We start from the raw sequence: 26,770 nt of genomic DNA on the forward strand, positions 1-26,770 counted from the left end.
GAATCAGGAGCACGGATAAAAAAAATGACTCACAAACAACAACAAAGAAACTTTAACATGTACCTTCATAAACATAATGTCTGTGATTGCACTGGTTCATTCTCACCCTAAAAGATAAGTGCATATTTGTGCAATATACAAGGCCTATCAGGTTAGACACAAGCAAGAACAAGGATTGTCAAGATAATCAATATTAAATCAAAACCAAATCCCATAAGGAAGAAATAGACATTTGGGGGATTTCACAGATTTTATAAATGATTCATCTTATAAATATTGTATTAACATATATATTAGTTAGGCTTATATTTTTGTTTTCAATATCATTTGTAATTCCAATAAAAAAATGTATATAAAACATTGTAAAACGTCACATTCCAACCCTAACTTCACACTTGACCTCCTCTGGGAAAACAAGATGAGTTGACTTGCTGTTACAATTAAATGGAAAAACACGACACTGATTTACACGAGTTTTAAAGGACAGTTGCCATGTAAAGTTAAACCTGAAAGTAACGTCGACAGATGCCTTTTCAAGTTTAAAATGGCCTGAGGGTCAGAAGTACAGTATTATGCATATCTAGAAAAAGCCTTGACAAATACAGAGGTTTTTCTTAAATATGTATGTCTGAATCTCATTACAAACACACACATCTGTAGTATTTCATACTGGCACACAGCGAGCACCATTTTACACACTGGCTCAAGCAAGGACATTTTTAAGTGAGGTTAAATGTTCTTCCATTTGAAAAAGTAAGAGCAACGTCTCAAAAAGAAATAAAGGCTTTTAGGGAAGAAGAAGAAGAAGAAGAAGGGAGGTATTTTCTTGTACATTCCTGACAGTGGTATAAAACATGTTTGCTATTAGGACTACTGTAACTGTTCTCCAGTGTAGGTGAGCAAACACAAGCTCGGAGACACACACAGCAGTTCTTTGTAGTGATGACAATTCCCAACATGATCTGGAACATTATAAGTACGACCAGACAGAATCTGCAGTTTTAGTTTAGTTTTTTAAAGAAAATCTCGGGAATTCTGTGAAATGGCTTTAACTAAAGTAAAATGTTGAAAGTGCTGAATAAACCTAGAAATTAGAAGTGATTTCTCGGGAGACAATGTGACTTTTCGTTCACAAAGAACAAACAATTGCAGTGTAAGTAACTCACTCAATCCAATAAACAGATTCTTCAATATAAAGTAAACCTCACAAAAGTGCTTAATGGAGTAATCAGGTTCAAATGACATTCAAGTTGCCTTTTTGATTACCGGTATATCATAAATAAAAAGTAGTCTATATGACTTGTGCTATATTCCAAGCCTTCTGGAGTCGTTCAATAACTTTGTGAGAAACAGACCAAAATAAGTCGTTATTCACAGATAATCTTTACTTGACTGATCTCCAGTTGTGTTTCCATTGATTTGGTTTATGGGTTTAGAATGAGAGTAAACTGAGATTTTTGGGTAAGCTATCCCTTTAAGTAGTTATAAACATACACTACACCCGCATTGCAGTGGTTTTGGAGACTTCAGAAGAGAATCCTTCATTAAAGCCTGACGTGCTTCATAAAGCTAACCGCTAACATTTGTAAAACTGTAAAAATTGCACATGAAAATCCATCAGGGTTTGTGCAGATATCAATACCAGTGTATTTAGGTATCAGTGTAAAGCTCTACTTTCTCATTTTTGCATCTCCTGTAGCTACAGATTTTGTTTGTCCAGCCCCAGGGGGGAACGTGTTTTTCGCGGGGAGGTAAGAGGAAGACCACGCTTGTGGCCACCATGACATGCCATATGGAGTGAGTGTAGTAGTAGTTGCCGTCTGTCTGTGCGAAGACGTACACACACACTCCAATCAATGCAGATACGATGCCTGGGAGCAGGAACAACACCCATCGACGCCATAATGGAGGGTAACATTTACGACGTTTCACACCTCGATAAACCTGTTGGGTAACACAAAAAGAACAGGACAGGAAATATTTAAAAATTGCTGTGACAAGTGAACTTGTGTGCTTTGTGCCGGGTTCAGACTACACAATACTTGCAAGGTCGCAAGAATCAAATTTTATCTCGTAGTGTGTCATAGTGGACGACAACTGATATCACGATGAGATCATGACTTTTTAAATCTTTTTCAATGTAATATGTAAACAGTTTCAGAACCAAAAACGTCCTCCCTAGTCCGAAAAAGACAATCGATTGAAATGAATCTCAGAAACTGACTGAAATCTGACATCAGAAGAATGAGAACTTAACAATAGATGGCCTACATTCACTACGAATTCCTTCAAGGCTTCACAGTCTGTGTGTGTTTACTGGTCGTTCACCATTGTTTGTTTATGCTCTTGTTTCCAGAAGTCAGTCGCTACTCGCTAGTTGAAGCACACCATCACAGACGGCAAATGATGATTGGTTGGGAAGCAAAGTGTATGGCCATGACACGACAAGAATTTAGGGGACAAAATCGCATAATCTGACTCTATCGTAACAGACAAAAATATTGTGTAGTTAAACCCGGCATTAGTCAAATCGTTTAATTGAGACATACTGTCAAGATCCTTTTAAAGTTGAATCTGGTAGGATTTAAATTTCTCTTGTGTAAAATAAAAACTCAGAAAAACTTTAACAAATTCAAAGCACATAACTTTTTTTTTTACACTGGTAAGCATAAGTGGGTGTAGATCAGTGGTTTATTTATTTTTTACAAAAATAACTTTTAGATCCGCTTTTAAATAATTGAATTATATCAAACAACAGAAACCTGTATCTGGTTCATTTTTAAATATATTTTGACTATCGTTCAAAATACCTTTTTTTTTATATATATATTTTCTGCTCACCAAGGCTACATTTATTTGATCAAAAATACCATGAAACAGCAATATAGTGAAATATTATTAGAATTTAAAATAACTTATTTTTGAATATATTTAGCTGAATTTTCAGCATTCCTCCAGTGTCACATTATCCTTCAGAAATCATTCTAATATGCTGATTTGCTGCTCAAAAAATATTTTTTATTTTTTATCAATGTTTAAAACAGTTGTGCTGCTTAATATTTGTATGGAAACCATGATACTTTTAATGAATAGAAAGTTTAAAAGAACAGCATTTATTTGAAATAGATGTATTAAAATAATATTATAAATATCTTTACAGTCACTTTTGATTAATGTACTATGCATGCCTGCTGAAGGTATTACTTTCTTTAAAAAAAAAAAAAACTTACTGACCCCAAACTTTTGAAGGGTAGTGTATGTATTACATATACATAAAAAAATACTATCACTAGTCTGATTCAGTATCAACAAAAAACAATCTTTTGCAGTAATGGAAAAGTCAAACTCACCCAAGAAGTGACCATAATGACCAAAGCAACGAGGACCGGGCCTAGAAGGTTCCACAACCCCCTGCGGTCCAACTGCATCGCCATGGAAATGACAAGAGTGCCCATCATGAACAGCAGCTGCAATGTAAGAACATTTGAAGTTATTAAAACTGACATGCAACATATTAAGTGGATTAAGGATTTTGTCATATTGATCTCTCCTGCCATTGAAGCTAGATCTGTGTCTGTCAAGAAGAGATGCTTAAATGAGAACACGAGTGTACTATTTATGAAGGCTATATCTTTAACACCAAGCATATCTGCTGACTCTGTTGATTTTCTCCTTGATTCTTTTAACTCGAAAGTTAAAAGTGTAATTGATGATATTGCTCCTGTGAAAGTCAGGAAGAGTGGTAGACAAAAGGCACCTTGGAGAAACTCAACAGCAGTGCAAAATATGAAAAGACAATGCAGAAAAGCAGAGCGCATGTGGCGGAAGACAAAACTTGTAGTCCACTATAACATCTACAAAGACACCATCCATGCTTTCAATATGGAACTAGGCAAAGCTAGACAGACTTTCTTCTCAAATATTATTAACAGCAACTTAAACAACACACGCACTCTTTTTGCTACTGTAGAGAGACTGACAAACCCCCCGAGCCAGATTCCCAGTGAAATGCTCTCAGACAGCAAGTGCAGTGAGTTCGCTTCTTTCTTCTCTGAGAAAATCAATAATATCAGAAAGGTGATCAGCACATCCTTGAGTTGCACTGGGGTCAGACAGATCAGACCACAACCTGAGAAAGTAGTTACTACGTCTGATTTCAAAGAAATTGATGGAAAATTTTTAGAAGAAACCGTACAGCACCTTAAAACATCAACCTGCGCCCTTGACGCTCTACCCACATCTTTCTTCAAAAGTGTGTTAAACAGCTTAGAAGCAGATCTGCTAGAAGTGGTAAATGCCTCACTTCTCTCTGGAAGTTTTCCAAACTCCCTGAAAACTGCAGTTGTCAAATATATTAAGCAATTATAGACCGATCTCAAATCTTCCTTTCATTGGCAAGATCATTGAAAAAGTTGTTTTCAATCAGCTGAACAAATTCTTAAGCTCGAATGGATACTTTGACAATTTTCAATCTGGTTTCCGATCGCATCACAGCACAGAGACAGCGCTCATAAAGATAATTAACGACATTCGCTTAAATACTGATACAGGCAAATTATCAGTGTTGGTACTACTCGACCTCAGTGCTGCTTTTGACACTGTTGATCACAACATACTTCTTGACAGGCTGGAAAACTGGGTGGGGCTTTCTGGGATAGTCCTAAAATGGTTCAGGTCATACTTAGAAGCGAGAGGTTATTATGTGAGTATAGGAGACCATAAGTCTGAGTGGACATCCATGACATGCGGAGTTCCTCAAGGCTCAATTCTTGCGCCACTCCTATTCAACCTGTACATGCTTCCAATGAGCCAAATAATGAGAAAGAACCAAATCTCTTACCACAGCTATGCAGACGACACACAGATCTACTTAGCCCTATCGCCTAACGATTACAGCCCCATTGACTCCCTGTTCCAATGCATTGATGAAGTAAACAGTTGGATGTGCCAAAACTTTCTTCAGTTAAACAAAGACAAAACTGAAGTCATTGCATTTGGAAACAAAGATGAAGTTCTCAAGGTGAATGCATACCTTCACGCTAGAGGTCAAACAACTAAAAATCAAGTCAGGAATCTTGGTGTGTCTCTAGAGTCAGACCTTAGCTTCAGTAGTCATGTCAAAGCAATAACTAAATCAGCATATTATCATCTGAAAAATATTGCAAGAATTAGATACTTTGTTTCCAGTCAGGACTTAGAAAAACTTGTGCATGCTTTCATCACCAGCAGGGTGGATTATTGTAATGGACTCCTTACTGGCCTTCCCAAAAAGACCATAAGACAGTTGCAGCTCGTACAGAACGCTGCCGCCAGGATCCTGAGCAGAACCAGAAAATTTGAACACATCACACCAGTCCTCAGGTCTTTACACTGGCTCCCAGTCACATTTAGGATTGATTTTAAAGTATTATTACTGGTATATAAATCATTTAATGGCCTAGGACCTCAATACATTGCAGATATGCTCACTGAATATAAACCCAACAGATCACTGAGATCATTAGGATCACATCAGCTAGAAATACCAAGGGTTCACTCAAAGCAAGGAGAGTCTGCTTTTAGCTATTATGCCAGCCGCAGCTGGAACCAGCTTCCAGAAGAGATCAGGTGTGCTCCTACAGTAGCCACATTCAAATCCAGACTCAAAACACTTCTGTTTAGCTTAGCATTTACGAAATGAGCACTGTGCCACTGTTCGTCCGACTGTTTGCACTGTATTTTATTTTCTAAACTGTTTTAATTATTCTTATTTCCTTTATTGTAATTATTTTAATTTCTTTGACATTTCTTTGTAAAGCACTTTGAATTACCACTGTGTATGAAATGTGCTATATAAATAAACTTGCCTTGCCTTGCCTTGCCTTGCCTAAGTAAATAATTACTGATTAAAATGTTATGAATATGCATGTTAAAGGGGTCATATCAAGAACTTGTTCTTTTTAAATAAAACCGTTTCAGAGCCAAAACCTTCCTCCCCAGTCCGAAAAAGACAATCGAGTGAAATGAATCTCAGAAACTGACTGTAATCTGACATCAGAGCATGACAACATTAACAATGGATGGCCTACATTCAATACATATTTGTCTGAGGGTGTTTACTGACAGTAAGAAAGTGAAAATTGTCATGAAAAGCTAACTTACAATCCTTGACTATCCTTGGAGGGGGGTCTTGAAAACTGTGTTATGTTCATTTCAGTTGATCAATGACTTTATCTTCAAATTTATACATATAATAAAATGATTCATTCAATTCAACATGATTTTAAAGTGTTTTTTATTGTTTCAGAGTAACTATGTACTTGGTATCCACTATCACAATACTTCCTTTAAAGAACAGGTACTGTAGGTCTAGTTAAACATGCTATGCTATTTAAAGACCATTTCAATTATTACATCATAATTGAAAAAGTGATACAGGCTCTATTTGACACTTTCATGATTTAAACCAGTGAATGTACATGGAAGTAAATGTGTACCATTTCATTGTTATAAATGGCAGCATGCAACAGCTTCAGTTTCACCTGCTGGTAGGCTGCTATTAAGAGGATTTTTTTAAAAATATATTTTTATATTCAATATTTTTTTTAAACTTTTGTAATTTAAATGTACAACTTTAAAAATAGTAATAATAATAATATTAACAATAATAATTTCTGAATACATGTTTCTATTGTTAGTATTCTACTAATTATTTAGTTAAAATAAAATATATTTTCTGCAGATTGTTTATGCTGTATAAACAATCGGAGATGCTGTAAACCTTTCCAACAATGACAAGACACTAACACATCTACCATGACACCGCCCACCTATGTTTTTGTCACAAATCATATTGCACATTATTAACAAGAATAATGACTATTATCTATAAAAATAACACTATAAATAAAATAGTACTTACATATTTTATTGGCTCCTGAAGCCGTGCCATGCACACAATGGTCACCCACACTGCCACGACGGATCCCAAGAAATCACAGAACTGGAGGGTGTCGTAGTCCATGATACACATCACAGTCACACCGGGCTGGTCACACGCATGATAAAACTGCAAAACACACAATCATTATGACTACAAAATACACAATGTGCATTCTGGAACGACAGAACGATGGATGGATGGATGGATGGTACACAGAACAATAGTTAGTTAGATAGATAGAATGATAGAACAACATAACGATAAACAGACAGAAAGAAAAACATGCACAGATAGAACAAGACAGACAGACAGACAGACAGATAGACAGATAGATAGATAGATAGATAGATAGATAGATAGATAGATAGATAGATAGATAGATAGATAGATAGATAGATAGATAGATAGATAGATAGATAGATAGATAGATAGATAGATAGATAGATAGATAGATAGAAACACACCGTGGAGAAGAACATGGTAAAGAAGTAGATGGCGGCCTCGATGAGGTATCCTCTGTAGAGCGCCACGATGATGGGCGGGATGAAGAAAAGGTTACTTAAGGTGAGGAGCAGAGCTGCTGCCATCTGTCGAGAGAACGACTGCGCGGTCACTCCATCCGTACAGCCCCATCCCTGCCAACCTGTCCACAGCAAACAACACAAACAAGACCCAATGCCACAACTCAGTACTCATTCATGTTTATGGCCAGCTGTTGGTGTGCTTGTGTGTGTGTAAATGCTTACCTGCTTTGCACACACAAGCGCCATAGAGGTAGCTGTTCGTGCGTAGCAGTCTGCACTCTCCGTACGGCCCACAGTCGTCAATGCACGCACTCACACTCACAGACACACTCACTATGGCTGATGCGTTACTGCAGTCAACACTGGAAAGTCAACACAGGAGAATGTTCAGAACGTGATTTGGTCTCACTTTATATACGGTGTCTATGTACTTATGCCAAAAAAATGATTTGTTAGGTGCAATGCACTTTTTGTGTGCATGTTTTGCAGAACCCTTTTGCTGTTATTGAGGTTGGATACGATTAGGGTTAGGGACAGGTATGATCAGGTTTAAAGGTGGGTTAAATTGTAAGGTGTGTAAATATACAATTAATTACAAATGTAATTACATCGAGGTTTTACATGGTACAATGTAAAAACATGTACCGTTATGAACACAATAAGATGCCAAGATGTTCCTGGTCTTACTGTGGACAATTCATCAGTGCACATTATTCCAAAGAAAAAAATTTGTGTCTTTGTAATTGTAATTATTAAATGAAGACCAGCCTATTTTTTTGTTTTGTTTAACATTCTGCTTCTCTTGGAAATATGGAAGCAAACTAGTTTCTAAATGACGTTTCATCTAATCTAAAGTTTAATCTCATAACCATCATGTTAACACACCAAGAGCCAACAGGAATGTCTACAGTCAATCAGTATATTTCTATAGAATGGCTTCCGTCTTCCTGTAATCACACATCTTACCTGTCATTGCACACGGTCTGGAGGCTGAGGTACCACACCGCTGCGTCCGGGAATGGGATCCTCAACAGTGCATGTGGTTCATTGCTGCTCACGCTCAGAGAATAGCCCTCGGCAAACCCTAGATGCATACAAGCACACACACAGATTCAAAAGTGGCATGCAGGAGAATGTACTCTATAATGCACAGATTTGAATGTGTGACTAACCTGTAGCACAAGTCTGGCTGCGGTTTAGATGAAGTACGGGAGCAAAAGGTGTGAGACATGCTTTGACACGACTCGCAAATCCACCAACCAGAGAACTCTATGCCACAAACACAAGAGTTATGTTACAAATCTTGAATCTATATTACAATACAATATAAATCACGAATACACACTGATATAAGTTTAATATTCTAAATAGATCTTGATGCATTATTAATATCACAATGGTTGTGGTGAATATGTGGTGCTCAATTGGCCACGATGCAAAGTGGACAGCTCATCCAATTTACAATAATCTTTTTGCATTTTCGTACCTGAATACATTTTTCTATATACTTTACTTTGTATTAGCAGTCATATATTATTATTCAATTATTAGATTATTCTATTATCTGTTCATTCTATTCATTTTTAATTCAATTCAGTTCAAAATAATAACTAAAAATACTATATATATTTATATATTATATGTTTGGGACTGTGTGTATATGTATATATATATATATATATATATATATATATATATATATATGAATTAATAATAAAAAATTCAATGCAATACATTCATCAAGTAACAGTGAAGACATTTAGAATGTTACATAAGATTTCAAATAAAGGCTGTTCAAATGCTTTTGAACTCTCTATTGCTCAAAAAAAAAATCCTGGAAAAAAACTATATCCCGGGTTTCCACAAAAATATTAAGCAGCACAACTGTTTTCAACATTGATAACAATAAGAAATATTTCTTGACCAGTAAGTCAGCATGTAGGTTTTTTACATTGTAATAATATTCCCCCGTTTTTACTGTATTTTTGTATACTGTATACTGATTAAATAAATGCTGCCTTATTTATTAGCACAGGAGACTTCTTTCAAAAAATCTCATCGACCGCAAACTTTTGAATGGTATATTACATTATAATACATGCTTACAGTGTTCAAGTTGAGCTGTACAACGAATGTGCCGCCACTATCACTAGAAGAGTGCTCAAGTGTGAGCACAGTTGGAAGGTCAGAGGTCACGTTGAGGTTGCTGTTGGAAACGGTGAAGCGTAGTGACAGCACATCCTGTTCGTCTCTGAACACTGAAGGGCTTCTCATGCACATCGGCTCAGAGGTGTTAGCAAGGAGGCCCGGTTGGTCTCTCGTGGACACGGAAGCGTTACCGAGGGCACTTGAGCTGTTGCTTTGGGGAGCATTGATGGTACGTATAAAGGCTGAGGTGTTGAAATCTGAAGAGACGCTCAAAGGTTTACATCCCACTGTGTGTATGAAGTGAGAAAGGATGGAAAGAGATTTAAGAGTCAAGCAAAAACTCGCAAAGAAGTGTTCTAGTAAAATAAAAGTGATAGGTACATGAAAACAGACCTGTGACATTGGCAGAGATGTTGAAATCTATTGTCGCGTTTGGTTGACTGGACTCAACCATGACCAGCAACCAGGTGTTCCACGGGGGAATGAGGACCGATGCGAGGCAGCTCTCTGACCCTGAACAGTTCTGTTTCACTTCCGAGCCCTGCCTCAAAGTGCTGGAGCCTACAGTGATTGACAGCCCGCAATCATTTGAACAGTTCAAGATGAAAACATCCAACCTGGAGGAGAACTCTGGAACAAAGACCCTACACAGACAAGATGCATAAAAATACTTTACGTTTCAACAAAAAATGACATTAATGCATTGATAATAACAAGATATGTTTCACCAGATCAGCACATTAGAACGATTTCTGACGGATAATGTGACTGAAAACTGGAGTAATGGCTGCTTTGCCATCACATGAATAAATTACATTTTAAAATATAAAAATGTTAAGTTATAACAGTTATTTTGAATTGTATATTTTAATATAATAATTTAATATAATATATTACAATATTACTGCTTACTGTATTATTAACTTGAATATAATCTACTTAACACACACACACACACACACGCGCGCACACACACGCACGCACGCACGCACGCACACGTGAACACAGAACATACTTAAACAGAGCTGGAGCTGAAGTTAGTGTTTGATCGAGAGGAATGTTGTATTGCAGGATTGGCAGGTCAGCAGCTCTTCTCAAAAACATCTGTGCCTGGAATAAGTATGAGCAAGACGGCAGACCCTAAAACAGAAAGTAACAAACATACCACAATAAGGCTTTATGCTTTTATAAAAAGGTTACTGCATATACCTGGCAATGTTTCATAAAATAAACACACAATAAATACTTCATAATTTATTAAATTATAATTCTTCCGCCAAGCAATGTAGTTCTTCAAAAAACCACACCTGTTGCTCTATCTTGCCGTCATCTTTGGGCAGGTGAGCAGCAAGGAACCAGTCACCAGGTTTGGGGTGCGTCACATTGAACAGTGTCACACTGACGCTCTGTCCACTGGGAACGGTCAGAGTCAAGTTGTGAGCAATAGAGACTGATGTGGCGTTCGGAAAGTCTGTTTGTATGGGGTTGATGACCGGGGGAGCTCCTGCTCTAAAGTGCCTGTTCATGTGCATTAGATGGACAAAAGTCAATGTTAAGCAAAGAAATTAAACAAAATGAATTACTACTTCTTTTTTGTCTACTTTAATAACCAACTATTAGCGTGTACAGCACTTCTTCCAGGGCGATTCCCTCGGAGCAGTGTACTTTTACACTGTTGCCCCAGGTTGTTTTTGTAGTCTGTGGGTTAAAGCAACCACACACCCTCCTCCCCCAGAACTCAATTTTACCCCCCAAAACATGAATGGGCTAGTTTTGAACATAATTGGGTAGGTTTTGAATAGCAATTAGGCTGGTTTTGTTACACAAACCTCTGAGCCAACTTGGGGTTTAAGACTCCTTATCCTAAAGTACATTAGTAGCCTATATACGTGACATTTTCTGACATGTATGTGCTCTTTTCAGTTTTGGAGCTGACGGTCTCCTGAAATTACAGCAATGAAAGTGGTTGGTCTGGAGGTTTACCCCAATATTCAACAAAATTATTTTTAAACAGGAGAGGGAAATGACTTTGGACCCTTCTCATGTGTTTTATACAGAATTCGAACCACTTCCATCTGGTCCATGTTTTTGTACCCCAAGGTTTAGATACAACCGCTATAAAAATAATTTTGTTCCTTTGGCTACAAGGCTGTTAAACTCTGGTGCAAAGGACACAATTGTATGATTGTTATGGTATCAATGTGAGTATCTTTTTGTTATGCAGCTTTCACCTGTATTTGCCCAAAACAAATTCCCCTTTTAAGGGACAAATAAAGTATAAAGTAAAGTAAAAAGTAAATTAACACAGTACACAATAATCTTGGCCGCTCAGTTCTCATGAGAATCTACCTTCTGTATATAGTCTCCAATAAAGAGATCATTCTCAGATGTACAAAATCATAAGTGCACATTAAAATATTACTATTGTCATTAGAATACTTATACTTAGAAAACCCACACCAGATATTTAACATCATGTTTTCAAATGTGAATTCAACGGTTACCACAGTAACATAAATTTTGCCAAACATACCATAGCAACTACATCTATTATTGCAACTGTAAAACTGTGATTATCTTATTATGGGATTTCAGGGATTGGCATGATTATGTAATTTTTTTTTTGCACAGTGTTGACCAAGTTCTCTATGAAATTTACCTACAGTTTTAAATTTAAAACATCCACTTTGGTGTCTGGAGGGAAATATGTTTACCGTGGTAACGCTTTTACAAGATTGTTTCCATAGTGAAACATTAATAAAATGTTACACATGTTTACTGTCGCATTTTCCCCATACATACACAGTGATGTTTTGGTTCCCACAGCTCAGCCCGGATCCCCGTGAGACCGTGAGCAGCCACCGCACGAGCACCGCATCTTCCGACACCCTGAAGTGATGGAGCCGAACATTCCCGAACCAGCTGTATTTGGACAACCTCTGAGGCGTTTTAGAGGAGAACTCGTTCAAGTAAGTGAGATCTAGGAGCAGAGCATGACGTCATGATGGCGTCAGAAGTAAACACTCACAATTTGTGTGACAGGCGAGATCGCGTTATTCGCTTATACTTTCTATATTTAATGCCTTGTTTAGGTGTATGTATAAGTATAAGCATGCTATAAAACAGGTCTGCGTCCGATGATCATTCTAAACGATTAAATATATTTACGAAAATGCCTAAATTAGTTTACATTTAGCACATTTAGTGAAACCTCTATAAAATGTTTTATTTAAATGCTTGAAAGACGATAATGGTCAAATCGAAGTCATCAATTGACCAAAAACGTCTGTAATAATACTGCAAATATATCTAGGAGATCTCAAGCGCTCCAAACACTCACCGTCAGCGATACAGCCAGCGATCACGCACAGTAAAAGGCACAGTGCAGAATACTTATCCATTTTTCCCCCAGTTTAGATTCTTCTGTCAGCCCATTGTCGTGTTCTTTAGATGTCTACGGACTGTTTTGACATGTTACTTCCTGGTTCAAGATAGAAAACTGGACGTCGGCCTATACAGAACTTCCTCTTCGCCGCTGTTGAATGATTTGGTCATAAATATTACTTAGGTTTTGTGTCGTTCTTCCCATTGGGTAGCAGTTCCTGTTAATGAATATTCATAAGAAAATTTCATCTTAATATTCATAAGATAAGCCTGCGCTGCAGAATGAATGCCAATGAATGCTAGACGCTAGAAGGTTTACCTTTACCAAGCAACGTCATCAGGACTTGTTCTTAATATTCATGAGCCAATCCTTCGCCATAGTGGGATTCGTCAATTCCATAGAGAATTCCCAAAAGCTATTGGATGAAAGCATTGACCCAAATTTATTTGTTTTTCCGAAAGATGTATATTTGATCTGAAATCATATTTTAAATTGATATTTAAAATAATTTGAAACATTCCAATTTTGTGTTTGGAATTGGCAACATCAACAAATTAAAGAAATAAAAAATATTAATAAATAGGTGAAGATATTTAAGGCATAATTTCAGTCAATACTGCAGCAACTTCTAGATTATGTAGATTTTTTATCTTGTTCTCTCTGTGCGAGACGATCATCCACCAGATTTTTTTTATCATCCACCATTTTTATGAGTCATGAGAAGCAACAACAACAGTGCCATCTGCTGGTCATGGCCTGATACTGTTATGAAGGCAAAAAAAAGGCAGTTGAAAAGTAGGCTAACATGATTATGAATCAAAAAACATTAAAATGTAATGCATTAAATAAACATTTGGCCTAATGCATATTTCCTGCCAATTCTTACAGATGGTAAAAATCTTATTATGACTACCGGTATATGAAATAAATAAAAAACTCAAATTGTTGATTCCTGCTGTCTAGAAGTTTTTATATATCCCTATAGGGTGAGATATTTTGATTTTGGGGTCTAATGAATATAATTTGAGCAAACCTATGTCCTCAATTACACAATTATGTTTAAATACACGGCAGAATCATACATTCTAGCAAACATTATTTGTCCTACAGTGTTTCTCAGTCGCTTTGGTGCATTTCTCAGATCAGAAATGAAATTCTCAAAACTACTTGTTCAACCTCCACATCATCTAGTCACTTGTGCACATCATAAAAGCAGTTTCTCATTATTTTGAACAAGTTGCGATTGCTTTGGTACATTCATGCAATTGATTATGTACAATTGTCTGCGGTTTATCAGTTGCTAATGCCATGTTGCTCAAAATGTATTAAATAGTTCTCTGTGCAATAGTCTTACCCCTCAAAACATAGTCATTAGTTCACCCTGAGAAAAACTGTGAGTATAAGATTATGATTATCTTTTATATCACTTTTATGATATCATTTTATAAAATCACAAGTGACAAAGAATATATGAAATATTTAATGTTGTAATTACAGTTTTTCTTAATCGCTTTGGCACATTTTCGAAACAATCCTAACATTCTCTAAACTGTAAATGCAATTGTCTCAACTGTTTGCTGGAACATCAGAACTCTATTGCATGTCTAATGTAGTAACTCGCCCAAAACATTTAATTCTGCTTCAAAACCTGTCAGTAAATTGGGCAATGCCACCAAAATAAAAAAAGTGTTGTTGTCATCATGTGAGCCACAAAAGGTTTAGATGTTTTTTCACTATAGGGAAATATTTGTTAAGTTAAAAATGTCATGGTTTCCCCCTAACACCACCACACATTCTTACATATCTTTCTATTGCTCTTCCACGATAAACTGTGAATTTTCAGTTTGCATACAACAATAAATGTAGGCTACTGAATTAATAAAAATGTAGTATACATGATGTTTGCTGCTGCTGTTTAGGGTTGTGACTTTCCTCCATGTTTCGAAAATGGTAGTGATTATCGGCAAACTCAAACTTGATTGGTTGATTGATTAGATTATGATTCCTTTTCATTACAAACAATTACAAACATTGTATATTTATGGATATTGATGATGCCTGACTGACAGATTGTGATAACGGAATGGGACATTTTGCATTGTGATGATGGCTCACAAGATGAAAGAATGTTTAGAAGTTGTGAAGAGTTGGACAGTTTCATGAGAATAAACTCATCAGTTTCGACAAGCCATGCATGTGCATTTAGTCATTGTGCAAATTGTAGACAATTGTACTTTCTCTTTTGCACACATGTGCCAAAAAACACATGCAGTCTGCTGAAATAAATAAGAAATTCAAATCTGATGTGAACAAGAAACTAATTGTTCAGAGATCCGAACTTATTTTTTTGAGAGAAAAAGTTCTCTGAGCCAAAACAATTGAGAAAAACTGTAATTTGTTGTTTTTTATACATTCAGTGTTCAAATTTTTTTATATATATATTTTTATATCATCATTCATTATATTCCAGGATACAAAAACAACATCTTGGTATAATAATAATCTTGGTATAATAATGCCGGATGGATGGATGGATGGATGGATGGATGGATGGATGGATGGATGGATGGATGGATGGATAGATAGATAGATAGATAGATAGATAGATAGATAGATAGATAGATAGATAGATAGATAGATAGATAGATAGATAGATAGATAGATAGATAGATAGATAGATAGATAGATGATAGATAGATAGATAGATAGATAGATAGATAGATAGATAGATAGATAGATAGATACATAGATAGATAAATAGATACATAGATACATAGATAGATGATTTTTTGCATTATTACACCATGATGCAATACTTGATTTTGTTATAGAATAACAGCAGGAGACTTCTAAATCTTGTAATCCTGGTGTCTGACGGATGGTTAAGCCATTACATGTTGTCTCACCGACCTGAAGTGTGCTTGTTCTCTGACATATGTTAGTCCAGATGCCATGCTCTCGGCTGCTGGTCATTAGCCCTTCTATTGCCCTGTGTCCGGCTCATATTCACTCATGCTGAGCACACACACTCTCTCTGGCTCTTTCTGTAATGTTTCACACACACACACACACACACACACACACACACACACACACACACACACACACACACACACACACACACACACACACACTTCAACTATTATGTTTCTTCTCCCGCCTCGACTGTTTATGGCACTGAACAAAGCATTTTGTAATTTATTTAGCATATTTTACACTATTTTCACTGTTATAAACATAGCCTACTTTTATATACTTAAATTACACTAAATGTTTAACTTGACTGAACTGTTTCTTATGACCTTAAACATATTTAATTATTGAAATATTGTTATCCAACTATAATTGGTTGTCCTTCAAATAGACCTATAATTTGAAATTAATTTAATTGTATTTATTTTTATTTTAGTGTAGTTTATAAAAACATTCCACCACATAAATCTCATATTTTTTCTATTTTCACATTTGATTAGCTCTTATTGATACAATACAGGGGAAACCATACTAGTTGTCATATTTTTACTCATTTATTTTTGAAAGTCAGTTTCTATGAACTAGATATAGACTAGAAAAAGATATAGGCTAGGCTTTGGAATTAAATAAATACATTTTGAAACAAAAACGCTGGTGAAAACAATTCTTACACAATAATCCGTGTGACAACAAGTCCTGGTCTTCTCTTAAATTTTAAACTTTTAAATAACAGCCTTTTTAACTAACAACTTTTTTTGTAATTCAGTCTCTGTTTTCTTTCTCTGGAATTTGCAGAAAAAAATTGCAATAATTAGGCTACTGCTGCATGTTGCACTTTTGATAAATAAACTTTGATTTAGGCTACACATTATTATATTTAGCCTATGGTCAAACGCACCTCGCACAGATCAAAGTATAGCATAATGCGGGTCATTTGGCTTGCTTGTCTTTTTAATGGGGTTTTATAAAGGGGCTCATTCAAAAGTCAAAACGGCGTAAGATGCGATTTCACGCCTTTTTAGGTTCAGTCATAAGTGTCCAGCAGCTCGCGATAACAGCTGTGTGTTCTTGCGTCTGTGTGTGTGCGCTGAGGTGAACGGACACTTGAGTGTCCCCCGGCAAACAGCGGCCGCAGCGCGCGCCAGTGTCCGCTCGTCTCTCCGGTTGCTGGGCGCCAAGACAAGCTCGCGCTGTGTTTGAGCAGAACACTGTTACACGCGCGCGCGTAAATATTTGCTCAGAAAACAGACTCCCCGCGAGCGATGGGTATAAATGAGCAAACCGATAATTATCCATAACGCGAAACGGACGACGAGACTTCACGAGCGACATCCATTCAGCATTACACGGTAGAGAGGCACACACACATTTTCTTTCTTTCTTTCTTTCTTTCTTTCTTTCTTTCTTTCTTTCTTTCTTTCTTTCTTTCTTTCTTTCTTTCTTTCTTTCTTTCTTTCTTTCTTTCTTTCTTTCTTTCTTTTCAGTTTATAGGCTACAGTAATTTAAAATATATAGGCTACAAAATTAAATAGAATAAAAAACACTGTGAAAAAATGTCACAGTTTATATATTCTTACAGTTTATTAAATTGCAATGCTGTTGTCCAAATACATGTATATGTACATGTACATATGTAGAAATATAGGAGAATTATACAAATTACATTATACATTTGACAGCTTTCCCCAATCTGGCATTTATATAAAACAAATAGACTATATATATTCTTGTTCAAAGAAGTTTCAGAGAAAAAAAAAACAGTTTATATTGTGTATGTGTTGCCTATATATATATATATATAGCCTAACTGTATATATGGTCTGTATATATTAATCAGCCTATAATTTATGCTGTAGATAAATGATAATAATGTCTTTCTTTCTTTCTTTCTTTCTTTCTTTCTTTCTTTCTTTCTTTCTTTCTTTCTTTCTTTCTTTCTTTCTTTCTTTCTTTCTTTCTTTCTTTCTTTCTTTCTTTCTTTCTGCTTATTAATGTTATCTTTTCCTGTATATAATTTCAAATGTACAATTAATAGAATAAAAATTCTATTACATTATAATTACATTATAAATGTGACAACTTTCCCCAATCTGGCATTTATGAACATATATACTCTTGTTCTGAGAAAACGGTCAATAAAAAAAATAAAAAAAATAATGACAGTGGCCTATATGTATAAATGTTCTTCATAGGATGGCTGCAAGTGTTATCAGGACACTGAATAATTTGGGTTTTGCAAAACCCTTCCCTCCCTGCTTCTTTCCCGCTGAGGATGAGGAGGAGACTGAAGAGGAATATGAAGAGGAGCTGAGAGAGGACAGTCTGGAGGAGGAAGAGGATGGAGTCGCCAGTGAGTCTCAAGAGGAAGAGTCCCCCAATAACGCTGAGATGACCAGCCGGCTCCTGCGGTTCGCTGAGCTCATCAGCAACGATGTCCAGCGATACTTTGGCCGAAGCCAAGACCCAGATGCCTGTGATATTTATGCAGAGAGACCATGTCCAAAAGTCGGAGGCCGCCAGCGTTACTATGCTGACTTCATCAAAGTAGCATCATCATCAGGGCAGGCCGAGGAGCCGGAGTCCCTCGGGCCCCTTGCAGAGCTCTTTCAAGATGCTCAAAGGAAAGGCCGGGGTTTGCCCATGAGTCAACGGTGTCTGCCGGTCAGCTTCTGGACGGAGCCTTTCGCACACCAACTCGATGTGTTGAGTGATACCAACACGCACGAGATCCCGCTCAGTGTGATCGACACATCAGAGAGCTCCGTCAGCATCAGCATGTTCAGTAACACCAGTGTTTGCACCATGACCAGCTCCAGTGTGTCCGGGACTCTCAGCAGCTCCAGCACGCTAGACTTCAGTGACTTACTCGCTCACTGGGCCATGGACAGAGAGAATCCCTGTGAGTTTAACTGTGACTACACACTATCATAACCAATCATTTCCAGTCATATCACTGCAAAATATCATGTATATTTCAATGCTTAAAGCTTTTCTTTCTGTATGTTTGCCTTGTTTTCTGGTAAAAAAAAGAAAAACTGCTCAAGATACTTTTTTTCTTTTCTTTTTTTAATACCAAATAGTAATTTGCTATTTGGAATAGCAAGTGTACTTTGTTATGATCCATTCTCAAGTGTTTTCATTATACTTTTTTTGGCAGTGTAACTGTATTACATTTTGAATACAGAACTGTATTATATTTGTGATTACATTTGTGGATTTGTGGATTTCTGGATCATTCTTTGTTTGTTTTCATGTATAATAATTATTTTTGCTAAAAAAAAAATCAGCTATTAAAACATCCTGTTTGTGATCAATAATGCAGCTAACTCCTATCTTCATTTAATAGGCATAAGTAAGGAATGTTGTAGTCAGGTCACAATCACAAAAATAAATTGTGACAACTGGACCCAATGTGACTAAATTAACTTGAAACATGCAATAAAGGAAATCGAAACAATAATTGAAATATATATATATATATATAGGATTAAGCCTTGTCTGTGAAACTGGGGTCATATGAACTAAAAAAAAATTTTTAAATAAAAACTATAGTATACAGACATCAAAATGACAAACAAAAATTAAACAAATTTAAATGAAAGTGAAATTAAAATAAAATATGATAGTAGCTTATATCAGTGATACTAAAATAAAGCTCCCTGCAGTCCATTAGTGTAGAAAAATATAATTAACCACAGAATACTGCAATCGACCAATCAGAATAAAGTATTCCAGACAGCCGTGTACTAATGACACTCACATTCATAATTATTCGAACAATAAAATAATGCCAGTGACAAAGCGTTATAGAAAACTGGTTACAACACATTTCCCAGTGATAATGATCTGAATCTGATCAATATACTACATGCACAAAACAAAATAAACTAAAAATCTGTCTGTTTTTGTCCACATAAACACAGGCCCTTATGCTGATTAAATTAGGTACCATTAATGCAAGTTTACAATGTATGAGTGAACATTAGTGCATGTCGCTCTATATTCATCATTAGTACCTGTGCATGTGTCTCTGTCTTCAACACTGAGTGCTTACGTGTTACTGAACATGGGTAACTCACTAGTGAACGTGGCACGTGGGCAGAAAGGTCAGTTATAGACTCGTGGTTTGGTCACACATTGATTGGAATCGTTCAACTTCCATGACTGAATATCATTTATACTTGTTTAGTCATTGAAAATAATTCAACATGACACAATATTTATTATTTTGGACTGTATGCACATCTGTATATGGACATATGAAAAGTCAAAAGACATGAATGTAAAAAAAAACAGTTTTCATCTAGCTCTTGTTTGTTAAGATGAAGCAAGCAAAAAAAGAAAAGAAAGCCACGTTAAGTGAAATGAATTTCCGTTATCATATTTGCCTGTAATCTAATGCTAATTTCCAACGGCACACTGTCGGAGCACATGTGTAGTGGCCAGTAAGACCAGTAGATTTGCACCACGCAGGCTTTTCAAGGATTCGTCAGCGTCAGTGTTCTCTTATCAGCGCCACAAGACCAGACAGCAGCATTTTACAGCTCTCTTTTACTACGGGTCCGCTGAACTGACTGACCATGAGGCTTCTACACATTCTGGGGTTCACCCTCTTGCTCTGCGGCCTGTGTGTGAGGGCAGAGGATGAAAAGACTGACAATGTTGAAGAAAAAGGAAACAACGGTGAAGAAATAGTTGAGGAAGGCACTGAAAAAGATGCAGAACCAGAGAAACAAGAAAAGACAGATGAAATTACAGAAGAGAAAGACGTTTTGGTCCTTCATAGCGTCAACTTCGACAGAGCTCTCAGTGAGAACAAGTACTTGCTTGTGGAGTTTTGTGAGTATGACTTTCCCTATGAATATGACTGATTAATGTAGGCCTAATGATCTTATTAATGCAAGAAAACATGTGGCCATGCATGAAGGAATTTTAACTGCGATATGGGTTCAAAATGAGCAGAAAAAAATGTCCCTTTCACAAAAGATTTAGTTGGATGCATTTCAACTATCCTGTCCACGAGCAGCACAAGAAAAGTTCAAAGATTGCTAATGTTTGTTTGACACATCATCCATCAGGAGCGCAGCTGTTATTTCTCCCACACTTGAAAGGCTGGCCATTTATGCAAATTTTACAACACTGTATTATAGTGTATTGTGCTATTTGCATTGCAGTAAAATATCAAAGTAGACAGTGAAAAACAATGTACATTATGAATGTCAATTGTTACATTTATGCAAATGCAATTTATAACTTAACTACTAGCACATAACTAACGTGCAAAGCTAAAATGGTCTATAGTTGTCACACTTTATACTCTTGTAATGTTTCTTTAACAATTTCAGCATAGTATTCACCACCGGTCAAAAGTTTGGGGTCGGTAAGACTTTGTAATGTTTTTTAAAGAAGTCTCTTATGCTCACTAAGGCTGCATTTATTTGATCAAAAATACAGTAAGAACAGTAATTCTTAGATCAATAGAGCGCTCAAAAGAATAGCATTTATTTGAAATAGAAAACAAAAACTTTTTTTTACATCTGAAACTTACATGACTCAAAAGCTTACTGCATTATAGCCCTCGGGGCAACATCCAAGTGTGACAACTAGCCCCGGTGTGCTTCATATGAAGGTAGATGTTAGTCTCAACCTTGCACTTTCTTTCGAAACATAAAAAGATGCTCCATGGTGTGGTCACTGTCGCAGTCTGGAGCCCATTTATGCGGAAGTGGCTGGACTGCTGAAAAATGGTTCGTCTGATGTACGGCTGGCTAAAGTGGATGCCTCAGAAGAGAAAGAACTGGCCAACGAGTTTAGTGTGGGTGGTTTCCCCACACTTAAATTCTTCAAAGATGGCAACAGGCAAAATGTCACAGATTTTTCTGGTAATGTATTTATTTGTTTAGTGTGTTTTCGCATGCATGATTTTATTTCCATACAGTGTGCAGAAGCTTATTATTATGTGATTTGAAAAGGAAAGCGAACTGTAAAGGGAATCACGATGTGGCTGGAGAGGCACACAGGCCCCAGTGCTACTGTTCTCAGTGATGTGAAGAGTGCAGAGGCTCTGCTGGATGCAAATGAGGTGGTTGTGGTCGGATTCTTCCAGGTAAGTTATCTTTTGTTTGCATAAAGTAACTGACTTTTACGATCTGACAATGCCTTAAAACAAGAGTGCAGTATACTGTATAAAAAACAGATCATGACACTCTCTATTCACAACAAACGATTTATCAGATTTGAATTGTTTTAAATGTAATTGAATTTACTCTCTCTGTGTATCCAAGGATTTGGAAGGAGATAAGGCAAAGACGTTCTATGATGTAACTTTAATAGCAGTGGACTATGTCTTTGGCATCACAAGCAACCCAGAGCTCTTCAAGAAGTATAATGTACAGAGTGACTCAATGGTGCTCTTCAAGAAGGTAATCCCATGCTCCTATAGCACTACATTTTGTGATTGGCAGACAAACTACGATTGGTGGGTATTTTAATTCATCCCAGTTTTTCAAAACTTTGACATTTGTTGTCTAAAAAAAGATTAATTCACTGATTCATTCTCCGGGTAACATTGCAACAATTTAATCTTTTTGTGTGTTAACTTAAAACTTAAAACTTAACTAAAAACACGAGTTGAAGGAAACCATTTTGAATCTTTTGTGTAATGAGTGAGTCATTGAATAGTTCATTCAATCGATTCGCTAAAAACATGAGTCGACAGACACAATTGAATCTTTTGTGTAATGAGTGAGTTATTGAATAGTTCATCTAATCAATTTACTAAAAACACGAGTCGACAGAAACAATTTTGAATCTTTTGTGTAATGAGTGAGTTATTGAATAGTTAATCTAACCGATTTACTAAAAACACGAGTTGACAGAAACTATTTTTAATATTTTGTGTAATGAGTGAGTCATTGAATAATTCATGTAATCGATTCGCTAAAAACAGGAGTCGACAGAAACAATTGAATCTTTTTGTGTGTTAAGTGTGAGTCACTGAATAATTCATCTAACCAATTTGCTAAAAACACAAGTCGACGGAAAAAAGCCTCAATATCCTTTTTATCAAAATTTGCTTGATTCCAAAGAGCAATTCCAGTAGGGTTCTGGTTCTCCTTGCACCATCGGTGCTCGGGCCCTAATAAGAGACTCACAAAAGAATGTTTAATACCATACTTACGCCTTTTTAATTATGTATGGTCATCTGTCATCTTTACACAATCCCCTTTCTATGACCAAGATTGACCTACATGACAAACTGATGACAAGACCTTCACTCAGTGTTGCTCCGAGTCTCGTTCAGGCATGAAACATCAGCGAAGGGGGCTTGTTTATTCAGTTAGTCCAACCAATGAAATTCTTTTCTGGCCACACTCAAAAGCTATTGGTTCATGTTATAGTCAGTCGCTAAAGGCAGTAAAAGCCATGAGCTTGAGACTCCAGTAAATGCAATTTCTGTACAGCTTGTGTATAATTTGTTCACTTAAAAGATTAATTTAAAAACACAGATTCGTTCACAAACCAAACATAACTTTCTTGTGTAATAAAAATAATGTAATTAATTAAATAAATTAAGTTTGGCTATATGTTCAACTGTTGGTTCAACTATATCCCCCAACATGTCTTTCTTTTTGTGTATGTTCCAGTTTGATGAAAAGCGGGCAGACATCCCACTCTCCGAGGAAGAGCTAGACAAAGGGGATCTGATTTCATTCATCCATTCTAACAGTATCAAACTTGTCATTCCATTTAATGAAGAGGTAACACTTTAAAATTCATTTGATAAACTGGCCAATGAACAATCAAAAATATATTAACTATATGTGCATGAATCAAAAATAAGTTATGATATAATCTATATTTTTGTTACCAAAAACAACTTTTTTTTGTGCTTTTTCCTGTTTTTATATGATCTTTCTGCAGAATGCTGATCAAATTTTTAGCTCTAAGGTCCGTAAACATATGCTCCTATTCCTTAATACGACCGTGGAATCCCAGAATGCACTGCTCGAAGATTTTAGAGATGTTGCCAGTGAGTTTAAGGAAAAAGTACGTTTTTTAACTAAATTGTAACTAAATAAGAAAAAACATTATTAAAAAATATTATTAAATATAACATCGCACGATTTCTTTACAGAATCAAGAGTCATATTTGTTTATTTTCAGAGAGCCATTTCTTGTCATGCTCAGTCTGTGTGTGTGTGTGTATGTGCGTAGGTGCTTTTCATCACGTTAGATGTTACATCTGACAAAGCGGAGCATGTGCTGAAGTATTTCAGTCTCTCTGAAAGTGATGCTCCTATTATTCGCCTGATCAACACTGAGAAAGTGGTGACATACGCAATGGAAGGATCAACCATCAACAAAGACACGCTGAGAACATTTTGCCAGGGAGTTCTGGATGGTAATGTGAAGGTGTGTAATGCAGCATTACTGAATATTGATCAAGTTTCTAAATCTGCCTACTAAAAAACAATCTGCGCTTTATTCTAGCCCTTTATGAAGACTCAAGAAATTCCTGAGAACTGGGACAAGAATCCGGTTAAAGTTCTTGTAGGGAAAAACTTTAACGAAGTGGCTTTTGATGAGACTAAGAACGTCTTTGTGGAATTTTGTAAGTTTTAATTTCCAACTAATAGCATGCACAAGGGTTACTTTTATATTATTCTGTAAGTTAGTTCTTCTTAGGCTTAAATATACAAGTATTTAATAGTAGCATTAAAGTCAGCATGAAATCGAAATTGACAATTTCCATTATAAATATATTTATAGTGCAAGAGTGTCCGTGCACATCATTATTTATTTATTTTAAATCACATGCCATCATAATTTTTAAACAAAATAACTTCCCCTCCCTCTTACAACGACTTCCTTCCGTGTTTACCGCCGTGAGGGCGGGACCAATAGCAAATCACCACAGTCCAACGATCCAATCAATTCCCCATAGACAAAATCAAGTTTTTCTATAGCTTAAATCACAACAGGGAAGAAAAGACTATCGCAATTTCTGTTTCAGCCGACTTTATCATTTGTGTCATTCTCACAGATGCTCCATGGTGTGGTCACTGTCAGCAGCTGGTTCCTGTGTGGGATGCGTTGGGAGAGAAGTACAAAGACCATGAGGACATAATAATTGCAAAAATGGATGCCACAGAAAACGATGTGGAAGATGTCATTATACAGGGATTTCCCACCATTAAATACTTTCCTGCTGGGACTGACAAGAAGGTTCGCAACAACACACACACACACTAAAGCCTCTTAGCAGATCAGTGTCTTGGTAGTGGGACACTTGGCGCAATTTTTATTCCCTTTTTCACATATTTTAGTAATCATCATAAATGATGTAGGTATCATTCAAAAACACTCAAAATGCATCCTGTATACCGTTTTTAAATTGGACTGCATCACCATTGAAACGGTATTTTAAAACCTTTTAGTGTATTACATTTTTGTGATATCAACTTCAAATTTGGAACACAACCTGGTTAGATATATGGCTTTGATTTTTATAGCAATTTTTGGGTAGGATTACATTTGCACAACAACGATGTACAAACAACTGAAAAGTTTTGACAAAATTGTCAAAATGATCCATGTTCACACGGATCCGTGAAAACGACTAAAAACGCTGTAGTATGCATGCCATGCCAGTAGTTGGCGATGTCTCTGCGCAAAGAAACATTTACACAGAGATGATAACAGTATCACTTTCAAAAACATGCACTTTGAAACCCGTTTTCAAAACGCTGTTGTTGTGTAAATGAATGGCAAAAATGCATAAATGGCCATTTTTTGTTGAAACTGTGTTGTGTTAATGCCCCCTTAGAGTCCAATTTATATATATATATATATATATATATATATATATATATATATATTGTTTTTTTTCTTTCGTTTTTCTTATGTTAATATGTGTAACTATAGAGTGAGAATGGCAGTACTAAAAAAAAAAAAACTTTTTTTAAATCAGATTGTTGACTATGATGGAAATAGAGATTTGGAAACATTCTCAAAGTTCCTGGATAATGGAGGAGTGTTACCAGAAGAAGAGAGCAAAGATGAGGATGAGGACCATGATGAAGATGATGATGATGATGAAGATGAGGTCAGTCAAAAGCCAACAGATGGATTGATTATGTAGCCTGATATTAGGTGCAAAAAAAAAATTTTTTTTTGATTTGAGTAATATAGTTGGTGTGTTTCTTTTTGCTTTTCAGGTGTTGGATGAATCGGTAGAAGAGTCACCAAAATCTACCAATGAAACAAGCAAAGATGAGCTGTAAAAAAAGGCATAAATCAAATATTTTGTACTGAACCAGATCAGTGTGTGATTTATGCAACATGAGCCAAATGTGTTTTATCTGATTAATGTAATTTTCTCTGCACTGGACCATTACAACAAACTACATACCTGACTAAATTGAATAAAAATAGCTTAACATGTAAAGGTTTTATTCATGGTCCTGATGGTCTATAATTTATTTCTTTGGTGTGGGATCAGGTATCAGTGTGTCAGTATTGTAAGAACAGAGGTTATAGGCTGTGAGGGGTAAATGTAGAAGGTGGACAACTGTTGCAGAAATGAAAGCTCAATCAGGAACACTTAATGTCATAAATCCAGAGAAAATCACAAGAGGGATTTACCAAAAGACTGGAGAGTTTGGTTTTAACATATCAAACACAGAGGAACAGAGCAACCTAAATAAACACTCACAGGAAAGGAGGCAGAGTGAGAATAATAACACATGATACAAAAGCGGGAAACTGAAATTAAACACATTGAGTGCCTCTAGTGGCCAAAACTATAGGCCATAA

General features: G+C 36.2%; 3 protein-coding genes across 4 annotated transcripts; 2 read left to right on the forward strand and 1 right to left on the reverse strand.

Moving 5' to 3' along the window:
* Positions 1-238: 238 nt before the first annotated feature.
* Positions 239-13,301, reverse strand: pgap6 (post-glycosylphosphatidylinositol attachment to proteins 6). The gene is made up of 13 exons (XM_079615611.1): positions 12,935-13,301; positions 12,397-12,574; positions 10,902-11,112; positions 10,610-10,734; positions 9,988-10,238; positions 9,553-9,881; positions 8,619-8,715; positions 8,413-8,530; positions 7,669-7,808; positions 7,387-7,565; positions 6,902-7,048; positions 3,351-3,467; positions 239-1,944 (listed from the first exon to the last, which is right to left on the reverse strand). The coding sequence occupies exons 1-13, from the start codon at positions 12,993-12,995 to the stop codon at positions 1,651-1,653; spliced, it is 2,247 nt and encodes a 748-aa protein (XP_079471737.1). The 5' UTR covers positions 12,996-13,301; the 3' UTR covers positions 239-1,650.
* Positions 12,435-19,264, forward strand: percc1 (proline and glutamate rich with coiled coil 1). 2 transcript variants are annotated; one of them, XM_079615614.1, is made up of 2 exons: positions 12,435-12,563; positions 18,145-19,264. In XM_079615614.1, the coding sequence occupies exon 2, from the start codon at positions 18,146-18,148 to the stop codon at positions 18,881-18,883; it is 738 nt and encodes a 245-aa protein (XP_079471740.1). In that variant the 5' UTR covers positions 12,435-12,563; position 18,145; the 3' UTR covers positions 18,884-19,264. The 2 variants fall into 2 exon arrangements, with proteins under 2 accessions (XP_079471740.1, XP_079471739.1); XM_079615613.1 differs by lacking the exon at positions 12,435-12,563 and adding an exon at positions 17,106-17,301 and having other exon boundaries at positions 18,145-18,964.
* Positions 19,265-20,399: 1,135 nt separating this feature from the next.
* On the forward strand, positions 20,400-26,406 carry pdia2 (protein disulfide isomerase family A, member 2). Its single transcript, XM_079615050.1, has 11 exons — positions 20,400-20,791; positions 21,628-21,834; positions 21,925-22,058; positions 22,237-22,374; positions 23,599-23,712; positions 23,876-24,001; positions 24,170-24,367; positions 24,446-24,566; positions 24,999-25,180; positions 25,926-26,060; positions 26,173-26,406. The coding sequence occupies exons 1-11, from the start codon at positions 20,533-20,535 to the stop codon at positions 26,236-26,238; spliced, it is 1,680 nt and encodes a 559-aa protein (XP_079471176.1). The 5' UTR covers positions 20,400-20,532; the 3' UTR covers positions 26,239-26,406.
* The last annotated feature ends 364 nt before the right edge of the window (positions 26,407-26,770 follow it).

The sequence above is a fragment of the Phoxinus phoxinus genome, assembly GCF_949152265.1.
Source record: "Phoxinus phoxinus genome assembly, chromosome: 6".
Taxonomy (NCBI): domain Eukaryota; kingdom Metazoa; phylum Chordata; class Actinopteri; order Cypriniformes; family Leuciscidae; genus Phoxinus; species Phoxinus phoxinus.